General features: G+C 51.6%; 4 protein-coding genes across 4 annotated transcripts; 2 read left to right on the top strand and 2 right to left on the bottom strand.

Moving 5' to 3' along the window:
* Positions 1-3,089: 3,089 nt before the first annotated feature.
* On the bottom strand, positions 3,090-5,080 carry CLAFUR5_10561 (SWI/SNF and RSC complexes subunit arp9; the record flags this gene model as incomplete). The annotated part of the gene is made up of 2 exons (XM_047909709.1): positions 3,090-4,991; positions 5,051-5,080. The coding sequence occupies 2 exons, from the start codon at positions 5,078-5,080 to the stop codon at positions 3,090-3,092; spliced, it is 1,932 nt and encodes a 643-aa protein (XP_047764178.1).
* A 660-nt stretch (positions 5,081-5,740) lies between these two features.
* Positions 5,741-7,355, top strand: CLAFUR5_10560 (uncharacterized protein; the record flags this gene model as incomplete). The annotated part of the gene is made up of 2 exons (XM_047909708.1): positions 5,741-5,873; positions 5,926-7,355. 2 exons carry the CDS (start codon positions 5,741-5,743, stop codon positions 7,353-7,355), a joined length of 1,563 nt encoding a protein of 520 aa, XP_047764177.1.
* Positions 7,356-7,842: 487 nt separating this feature from the next.
* On the bottom strand, positions 7,843-8,872 carry CLAFUR5_10559 (uncharacterized protein; the record flags this gene model as incomplete). The annotated part of the gene is made up of 2 exons (XM_047909707.1): positions 7,843-8,701; positions 8,754-8,872. The coding sequence occupies 2 exons, from the start codon at positions 8,870-8,872 to the stop codon at positions 7,843-7,845; spliced, it is 978 nt and encodes a 325-aa protein (XP_047764119.1).
* A 346-nt stretch (positions 8,873-9,218) lies between these two features.
* On the top strand, positions 9,219-10,235 carry CLAFUR5_10558 (ADIPOR-like receptor; the record flags this gene model as incomplete). The annotated part of the gene is made up of 2 exons (XM_047909706.1): positions 9,219-9,743; positions 9,807-10,235. 2 exons carry the CDS (start codon positions 9,219-9,221, stop codon positions 10,233-10,235), a joined length of 954 nt encoding a protein of 317 aa, XP_047764120.1.
* Positions 10,236-10,770: the final 535 nt, after the last annotated feature.

The raw sequence follows: 10,770 nt of genomic DNA, 5'->3' as shown, positions 1-10,770 counted from the left end.
TCTATAATAACATTATAACCGTTACTAATAGGCTTACTAAGGAAGTCGAGCTGATCCCTATTAGCGTAATAATAGTATAGAATACGGCAAGGCTTTTCCTTAAACATATGTTCTGTCGGCGCGGGTTTCCTAACACTATTATATTAGACCGTAGTAAGGAGTAGGTTACTACCTTCTAGAACAAACTCTATAAGATGCTCCGTACAAATCGTAAGCTAAGTTCTTCGTATTACCTAGAAACTAATAGACAGTTAGAACGTACTAACTAGGCGATAGAACAGTATCTTCGTATATTCACTAATAAGGTATAGGATAACTAGGCAGAATAGCTATATCTTGCTTAGTTTACGATTAATAATCACCTATCTAAGACTACTAGTATATCGCCGTTCTACGCTACCTTAGGCTACAACCCTAAGATTATAGAGCGAGTTGACCTAAACGCTAGAAAGAAGGGAGGACTAACTACTCTCTAGCGACTAGATACGCGATTAGTAGAAACCTTTATACGTCGAATTTACGAGCTTTATAAGTACCTTTAAGAGAATATACAAATGTTATAAGCTCTCTAAGTAGAAGTAGTAAACCGCTACCGAAGCATTCCTCTAGACTATAAGGTAGGTAATTAGGTATATCTTAGTACTAAGAACATCTATACGACTCGACTATCTAAGAAGCTAGATAGGAGATATACCGGCCCTTACTAGATTACGGAAGTTATGCCGGCTAGACTCTCTTATTGACTAAAACTATTAGACGCTCTAGTAGGACTTAATAACTGCTTCTATACCTTACTACTATAACAAGCCGACCACCCCGATTTCCTACTACTTAAAGGGTAGTATCTAGCGCCGCTACTACCGATAACTATCGAACCTAACACTACCGAGGCTAATATAGAAGCCGATATAGTAGTAGTACCTACGTATATATACGAGGTAGAAAAGATCCTTAATATATATACCCGTAAGCGGGTAGGTAAGGTAAAGAAGGGGTATGTTAAACAGGTACGAGTTGCGTAGTAGTAGAAGACGGCGGATTACACAAAAGACAAAGAAGGACCTAATAGGATAGCGTGTATCTATATATAGTATCGCTAGTGTTAGTATAGGTAGATGCTAGGTATCCGGATGTTTGCTAGCCTATAGGCTAGCAAACCCTAGTCACGTGATCTAATTATATGACACACCTACACCTACATACTTGTCCTACGGCCTATATGTTCTTAACAGGGTATAAGCGTAAGGTAGATATATAGTATAAGGTGAAATGGGCTAGATATTAGAACGAGGAGGATAGTAAGACCTAGTAACCTATAGAGGATATACTTAAATACGTAGCCGCCGCTATTATAGACTTTTACTATAACCGGCCGGAGTTATCTACGCCTATAGGCTTCGTAGCTCTATCTAACTAGTCCCTACTAGCTACTAAGGTGCTCGGGCTCAATACGATTAGGGTTATTCCGAAAGACACCGTTACGAATAAGTCGCCTCGAGCCTTACCTCTAATAGAATCTACTCCGTATATATTCGATACTCGAGTAGAGCCTATAGAGCCTACAATAATACCTAACTTTAGTTATAAGGATTATACGCGAGTGCTAGCCGAAGATAGACTTAGGTCTAGGGCAAGCTAGCTAACTAGGTAACATGTTTCTCGAAGGAAGCCGGTCGAGGATAGTCTTAATAGAGCGAATACGATATTATCGGATAACGATAGGGTACTAGAGGATAATTAGGCGTTCGCGCGATTATAGAGCTCGATAGGCAAGTAGCCTTATAAGGTAGATAACGCTTAGAGGACTAAGGCGTGTTTTAGGAGGGGGGGTACTATTACGGGTAGCCCGCGACCCCCTACTATAGCTACGTCGGCCCGGCTGAACTACGGACCTTCCGCATCGGGTTAGCGCGGCTTGGCTTTGCTTTATAACTTCGCCGCGCCTCGCGCTCCTCTTTCGTAGCTTCGTAGAACAACAACTATCTCGTTCGGACCCTATAGTACGCACGCCCTTATAGATAACCTACTTTCAAATCGTAGTACTAGCCTTCGGTAGGTGTATACCGATCTTAGATAATAAGCAAGATACTAGCTCTCGAAAGTAGGTGTTCTCTACTATACGGAAGGCTATATAACAATACACAATCCACCGGATAAGCAGGCGCTTAAATTTATCGAACTTTCGAACTAGGGTGAAGTTGATGAAGGTCTACGACTACGAGCTCTCTTCAGGCTCTTTAACAACGGCAATAGGCTCACCACGCTTGTTCATCTAATGGCTCTGAAGATGGACAAGTGGACCTTGATTGCCGTTCATCATAGGTAGCGATTGCGGCCTATTCTCGAGCTCACAGTTGTAGCAGTAATACACCTCTCTTAAATCGCTATTACGTACCAACGCCTCTCTATAGGCCCATATTGGAGAGATCTTCGTACGCCCTTTCTTCAGCTGCTGGACGGCGTTCTTGCGCGTGTACGCAACACCATCGATATTGAACTCGTCGAGCCGCAATTCAGCGTCGAACTTGGGGTTCTTGAGGCATAGAGTCACCTTCGTGGTGTTCTTCGAAGGCAAGGTGAATAGCCATCGAAAGGCTGGCATATTGGCGGCAGTGAGGTGAATAGATAATAAGAAAGAGAGGTACGAGAACACACACAACACGCGTATTTACGCGACTCCGGCAACATGCTATTTTGGTAGTGACCCTCTGCGGATAGCCATCCGACTGGAGCGCAGTGGATACCTCATTTGGATCTGGTTACCGGTGCCAGTGAGGTGAGAATACCATACCACTACCACTAGCGACGACGGCGATACCGTACCTACCAACAACCGCGTGGTAACCAGTATTAACCAATAGGATACCATACCAATTCACTCACTGCTCCTATCGGTACTGAGTTGTCATGCGCGAATTAATTCCGCCAAAGCTGCAGTCATGACCATGCTTCATTGTTCTGCATAGTCGTACATGGGTCGGTGTGATCTGGTGGCCCGACTTGTTCACAGTATCCGCTCATGCGAGACCGAACTGTCCCATAGCGCATCTGGCCGCCAGCGATCTCATCTCCAGGCCAAGCTATGCAGCTTACATGCGCACTTCGTGAATTCCGGATGGACCCTGGTCATTGTAGTCCGTCCGTGTCATGTATCCTTTGGTGGCACCACCATCCGCGATAAACAAAACTTTGCCTGCGACTTGAGCTCCAAGGAAGCTCGCCTCGTCGTAACCGACCTCTTTCCACTCGGGAAAGTACTCGGGTATCTTTGGCGTCTTGATACTGGTCGGGGTTTGTCCGTGGCCAGAGTGCACACTTGGATGATGCTGTGACTGACCCAATGATGGAGATGGTTGAAGCTGCGACTGCTGTTGGGTAAGAGCGGCGTGCAGGAGCGGATTGACACTTGAGCTGGGATGCGATTGGCCAGGCATATGCGACTGGGGCGTATTAGCTCCCGTACCCAGCGGCGTGGACATGTTCGAAGGCAGCTCCGATGTGAAAATGGTAGCGGAGGATGGCGAGATGATGTATTTTGCCTGCAGAGTTGCCAGCAGTGCCTCCTTGAAGCCTCGCACCTTTGAGCCGTTCCCAAGAATGATCATGTTGTCCCACAAGTCGCTGCGTTTGCCAATCTCGGGACACGATTGTATGGTCCAATGTATCGCGTCGCTGAGCCGATCGAGGACACCCCCGGATGCCGCCTGGAATCGTTCTGGTCCAACTTCGATTTCTCTTCTCAGCCCACCAGTACGGGAGGTATCGGTGAGGCCGTCGAGATCACCGTCCACAGGCTTATCTGATACAGCTGACTGTGGCTCGGGTGTCTTCTGTCGCTTGTTTGGCCCGTCGTCGAGCGACGACTGCATGTCTGCCATGCCCTGTGCTGAAGTGCCCGCTTTCTTCATCGCATCGTGCAACGCAAAGTCTTCGTAGACAAAGGTGTTTCGATTTCGCTTGGCGTTTGGCACTCTTGCTGGTTGTTTTGCTTGTGCTTGTTGGGCGTCGCTTCCTTTCTTTGCGTTCTTGGCAGCCGCTCTTTCCTGCTTCTCCTGTTCCTTCTTTGCGAGATAGTCTTGCATGTTCCCGCCAGTCACGATGCTGGCAATGTCCAAAACTCCGTCTTCGTCCTCCAGCTTTTTCTCGTCTCCAACCTCTGTTCCAGGTCCAGGTCCTCTTGGTAGCTCACCCGCCGCTGATGACTTTCTCTGGCCAGGCGCCGCACCGTCCGCGCCTGTGGATGCTGCTGCAGCTGGGTTGCCTCCTTCAGCGCCATCCGAGCCTGGAAGATCGGCGTCAGGCGGCAGGATCTCACAAATAGTGCTCTTCTTCAGCTGCTCGCACATCTCACGGGAGAAGCCTCGCCCTTTCAGCAGCTCTACCAATCTCGCTGTCATAGCTTCGCCACCACAATCCGGCACCGCAAGCGATCTCCCAATGTCGTGTAATGTGAAATCTGCCACGCACGAGATATCTGCCTTGTCCCGCCCCACATCGACCACTGTTGCGGTTGGAATACCGTACGCGTAAGTTGCTGCCAGCGCGGAGTCCATCATGGCGAGTGCAGGCGTCTTGAACTTCTCAAAGAAGAATTGCGCGACCTTTTCATACTCCTTGTGTGTCCAGACAGGTTCTGACAGAATGAGGATTGGTGTGTGGAAGGGCGGATTGATGGTGTTGTAGACGTGCTCCATCAAGGCATAGAAGCATCGCCAGTCCACGATGCTGCCGCGCTGTATCGGCCATATGGCGCCCTCCTCTGACACACGATCTTCTTCCCATTCTGCCTCATCGTGTGATGCATCGCCATTGGTCGCTGCGCCGTCTTCTGTTGACTTGACAGGCTTCTCCTTCCGCCGGACCTTCACCGGCTCGTAGTGACCTGCTTCTTCGGCCGGGAACATGCGCGAGGGCAGTCGATATCGTGCGGGTGTGAATGATTCGGGTAGTCCTAGTTGCGCAAGGGTTGTCTGCGACCCAGGCGCGATGATCTAGCAAAACAAACTCAGCGCGTGCTCAAATTGAGCATATATGGGTATATGGAGCTTACAAGAATCTGGTCATCGCGAAAGGGCGGCATTTCGCGCTGTGGAGGATGTTTGGGTCGTGCTCAATGGTGGAAGAAGTGCTCCAAATGGCACGGTCTCTTGAGCAGCAGGCAATGCTGACGGTCCCGGAAGGTCGCTATACAGTACCACAATATGCGCAACAGTATATAGAGCCGTGACGAGGTAGGATTGGGAGGTGGTGTGCTTTGCGACAGATGCCAGTGTTGGTGTTGCTGAAAGTCAGGTCGAGGTTGACGCGACTGCCAAAGCGCGAAGCATGGACCCTCCCGAACCAACATCTGGGAGCTCCTTACCAAGCACCACTTTTCACATACACATCGACCTCTGTGGACATACTTCTGACATGAGATCACGGTGCGAAGACTCACTCACCGCACTGTGTCTGTAACATGGTCGCAACGATGCGTTTCCCTTCGACTGGCTTCGTTGATCAGCTCTTGGCGGATGACTTGGAGTGGCCGGGAAGACATCAGCGATTCGGATGTGGCTGAGCTTCTGCCATCGCTGCCCGACTTCATCTCGAAGAAACATGACCAGCAACGGATTATCTCCAGACACCATTGGCCCTCTGTTCCACCCTCTTCCCTTGCCTCGTCGCTCGGCCTCGAACATGCAATATTGCGACTACACGCCGGGGATCGTGGCGACAGGTTTTATGACACATCTTGCCCATGTCGCGCCATCCCAGCGCTGAGCCGAGCAGAGCGAGAAGCCGGAGCCGAGTTCGGTCCCAGAGCAGAGCACTTTCCATTCGCGAACCACAGCGCGGTCGGCCCGGCAAGAGGATTGTCCTGTGTGAAGATGGTGCGTGTCTGCATTCGTCTCTATCATCTACATCCCTACTGACATCGACCAGGATCCTGGCTCAACTCTGACAGTGGCAGCCTAAAGGCATCCCTCGACATTCCCAGCAACGTCACGCGCATAGCACGCGCCATAAAACCACTCAGCTCAGATGGTATACCGCAGATCGTCTACTATCACTGGGGAGTCGGTGGCGGAGGTGGCATCGGCAACAAGATCCTAGGCATCTCAGGTCAAGGTCTCGAAGAAATCGTTCGCGAAGGCTACCTATTCATCGCAACCAACTATGTCCCCGGCGACGAAATCTTCGTCTTCGGTTTCAGTCGCGGCGCCTTCAGTGCACGAAGTATAGCTGCGTTCATTGGCGAGATTGGAGTTCTGACTGGAGAGGGCGTACCATATCTGGCCGAGATTTATCGCGATGTCAAGCATCGACATAACGACAACTATGTACCGAAGAACCCGGATGTCCCCTTTCCCGACAAGCCAAGCGCCTTGGATCCGGAGTACAAGCGTGAGCTGCAACGGCGTGGACTGACCCGGCTGAATGTCCCAGTCAAAGTGGTGGGCTGCTTCGACACCGTGGGCTCACTGGGCACGCCGAAATTGGGCTGGCTCACACGGATTGGTCTCCAGTCGAGACAGATGAAGGAGCTATCCTTCTACGATACCTCACTGTCGAACGCGATTGAATATGCCTTCCAAGCACTATCACTAGATGAACGCCGCTTCGCATTTCCACCCACCTTATGGGAGAAGCTCGAAGGCAACAACACAACCCTGCGCCAAGTTTGGTTCCCTGGAGCGCACAGTAACGTCGGTGGCGGCTACGACGACCAACAGATAGCCACTATCACTCTGGCATGGATGATAGCACAATGCCAACCATTTTTGGATTTTGACCTCGACTTTGTCCACGACGAATGGGAGAAACTCGAAGACTACTACGAGAGAACGGACCAGAAACCACGCCCATGGTCCTTTGGCAAAATCTTCAGCGGCATGGAAGGCTTCTACGCCTTGGGCGGGCAAAAGATCCGCACACCAGGCCGATATTGTTATACCGACCCGACAAACGGCAAGCCCACCGACGATCCTTTACTGGACACCCATGAATACATCCACCCCTCCGTCCGGTCCCGCCTCAAGCTCCGCGGCCCAGGACTGGACGACAAAGGCGCCTACGACTGCAGAGCGCTACGCGACTGGAAGCTCATCGTCGAGAACGAAGAAGGTGCCAAGCGCCCAACCGTATACTGGAAAGCTCGAGACAGACCTCTGGAAGGTTTCATCAAGACTCTACCGGAGGCACCGCTATGGCAGCTGGAATTGGAACTGCTGCATTATGATCCCGAGACCGAGACGTACGTCAAACAGCCTTCGGGCGTACGACAGCGGAAGAGGCAGAGAAAGAGTCGTGGTGGCAGTCGGCATAGTAATGGTGGCGTATCGCCGGCTTCTTATGGCACTTCGCCGCGATAGGAGTCGATCGAGTGTCAAACCGTCTCCCTGACTGGCGCCATTTCGACCAAGCCGCACACTCACTGCGCAGCCATGAGCTCGATAGCGCTCTCGACTCCACAAACATCGACGCTGCCACCGTACCCGCTCTCACCGTGCCAATAGGTCGGCCCTTGCTTGGGAAGCGCAGAAGTACACGTGCCCTGCTCGTCTTTTGTGGAAAGCAAAGATCTCGGCATCGCGGGTCTGACACTCTCGACGCCAGCAGCTGCGGCTAGGGCATGGGTGTATAGCCCTAATGTATAGAGCAGGCCTATGAGTGTGGAGGAAGACACAGACCAGGCGCCGGAAGCGTTGAACGCCGTGTTTTGCTCCAGAGAAATGATCGGCGCATAGCATGCAGCATATTTGTAGATACCCATAGTCATGCGATCATAGCGTTCGTTGCCAGAGCATCCTCTCTCACGTTCCAGCGGGCATTTCATGACGAGCCTTCGTCGTATCTTCATCACATCCCCTTCGCCCTCCTAATAACAACCCTCCCATCCTCCCCCAACTCCCACCCCACCCCGTCCCTCCCCACCAATTCCTCCCACGTCCGATCCCCACTCCTCTCCACAAACGCCCGATCCGCCTGCAAATACCCCTTCCCGACACACTTCAACGCATGCAACCGCATCTCCGGCACCGCAAATTCCATAATCGCTCTCTGATACCCATCAACCACCCTCCTCACCCTCCAAAACCTTACCCAATCATTATGCACTAAAGCCTGCAAAATGACATTCACCCGCCGCAACGAGCCTGCACTGAGTCCTGGCGCTACGGAAGAGAAGTGCTGGCGGATTGTGACTGCTTCGAGGAGATCGTTTTGGCGGCAGGATAGGTCCAGGATGCGGTAGGTTACGAATTCCGCCAATTCCGTTGATGATAGGGGTGTGTGCGGGTGGATGGAGTAGAGGAGATAGTCTAGACTGGGTTTATAGTGTTCCCACGACCGGGAGAGGATGCTCGCGTGAATGATGAATTTGTATGCGATTTGCGCAAACGTGTCCCGTCGTCGGGTTGCGAAAATCCCTTCGCGGAGTTTGCGCATGGCGAGGAGGATGTTGGGGAGGTCGGTGGATGGGGAGGGCGCGCCTGTTGTTGTGCTGCTGTGGGTGAGAGGCGGCCGGGAATTGGGGCCGTATTTCGTGCCTGTGGGGCCTGTGGCGGAGAGGGGTGGGGTGTTATTGTTGTTGTTGAAGGAGGAGGAGTCGAGGGAGAGGGTATTGAAGGCGATGTCGAGGTCTTCGGTGGCGCAGAATTTCATGTAGCGTTCTACGATTTTGGTGTAGTATGCTTCTTGGACTTTGGGGTCGTGGAGTCTGGGGAGTTGTTAGTGAGGGTAGACGACCTGCTCGGAGTGATGGATATTACCGCGTCTCGCCTTTTGAAGGCAGGCCATAATGGTCTAGAGGGTCTTGGGGCATCTGCTTGAAGCGATTCCATGCTCCGGATGCTGCTCTTCGTGCTTGCGGCCGTACTGAGCTCGTCATGCTGGATGGCAGGTCTTTCGGGAGACCTCAGAGTGCAACGGATTGCGGTGATGCGAAGTCAATGGAGCCACCAGTGCAGTCGATTGTTCATGTCACATGTGAAAGTGGGTTGATGTTTGTTGATGTGTACTCGAGAAGGCGCAACGCGAGAGCGACGAATGCGAGAACAGAGCCGAGCCAGCTCCGTCATCAATGCCACACCTGCAGGCAGGAAAGAACCTCAACATATACATCAACCTTCAACAGTTTCCACTTCATTCGACATTCTTGATGCTATGAACTCTATAGACACTCTTGGATAGCTTCGACATCGCTATTGACCCTCCGTGGCCTTAAGAGCATCATCATGGACAACAAAATCTCCATCTCGAAAGAGACCAACACCATAATCACCAAAACCGAACAAAAACTAGACCAAGCCCTCACAATCCTCTGGACCGACCTCCCAGCATGGATGCGCGACAACCACTACATCCACAGCGGCTACAGACCCGCCTCCAACTCCTACCAAAAATCCGCCGCCAGCATCGGCCATCTCCACAACGAAAGTGTCAACATCTGGTCTCACCTCCTCGGAGCCCTGGCGGCAGCTATCACCGGCGGGTACTTCTACACAATCATCAAGCCACGGTTCGGTCTGGCGACGAATGAAGATGTGATGGTCTTTTCTTGTTTCTTCCTTGGCGCGGTGGTTTGCCTGGGGATGTCGGCGACGTATCATACGATTTCGAATCATTCAGAGGTTGTTGCTAGGTTTGGCAATCGATTGGATTATATTGGGATTGTGGTGTTGATTTGGGGGAGTTTTATTTCTTCTATATACTATGGATTCAGTCAGGAGCCGAGGTTGGTTAGGGTGTATTGGTCTATGGTAAAGACCTCCTCGAAACTTGCTGCTACGGCTGTGCTATTACTGTACTGACATGAGCGCCAGATTACCACCATCGGTGCAGGAACCCTCATCGTGATTATGCATCCGAAGTTTAGATCACCCGAATGGCGACCCTTCAGAGCGTCTATGTTTGTCCTGATGGGCTTGAGTGCTGTATTTCCTGTTCTCCATGGTCTGCAGATGTATGGGCTCGAGCAGATGGAGCAGCAGATTGGTCTTTCATGGCTCGTCAGTCAAGGTGCGCTGTACATAGCAGGTGCAATGATCTATGCTGCACGGGTCCCGGAGAGGTGGAGGCCAGGGTCATTCGATATCTGGGGCAGCTCGCATCAGATCTTTCATGTGCTGGTGGTGTTGGCTGCGACAGCACATCTGATGGGGCTGATGAAGGCGTTTGACTACGAACACAGTCTTCGGAGCAGTGGCATGGCAGGGTCGAGCAAGTCTGACATGTATTTCGGTCAACGATGAGGTGCCAGCACACACATGAAGATCTAGGTCAGGAGGTTGTTTTGTCATGCTCAGGTACTCATCATTGGCCCGCAAGATTGCCTGCTCACAGGATGCATGAAGCCACAGAGATCGAGCACGTTCTCCCAACAAGCAGGTTGCAACAACAGCAACCAGGCTTGCGAGCGTTATTGCTAGAACGTTGCGCCGAAAGCGGTAGAAACGGCTTGCCGAATCTCTCCGGCTCTTGCATGAGATCCGATAAAGAGATGGATGCAACTCCGTGCATGGCCGGAGAAGCACGTCGAGCTCGTGGCTGCAGCTTGAGATGCAGGAAGATCACTGCTGCAAAGCGCCATTTCGCAGGTGATATGTGTGACCTAGATATGGCTGCTGAGAGATGCCGTCAAGTGCCGGCCTATCAGTTCTCCCAAAGCATTGACAATCGACGCTCGCTTACCACTCATCTGTAAGGCTCATGCTACCAAGCCCACAGCACGTTGCAGCTCGCGACCCTCTGCTCGTGCTACCGCGCATCTTATCTTCTGTGCTGTGC

Source organism: Fulvia fulva, chromosome 7 (assembly GCF_020509005.1).
Source record: "Fulvia fulva chromosome 7, complete sequence".
Taxonomy (NCBI): domain Eukaryota; kingdom Fungi; phylum Ascomycota; class Dothideomycetes; order Mycosphaerellales; family Mycosphaerellaceae; genus Fulvia; species Fulvia fulva.
Note: the sequence above shows the minus strand (reverse complement) of the source record. Positions and strands in the feature narration are given on the sequence as shown.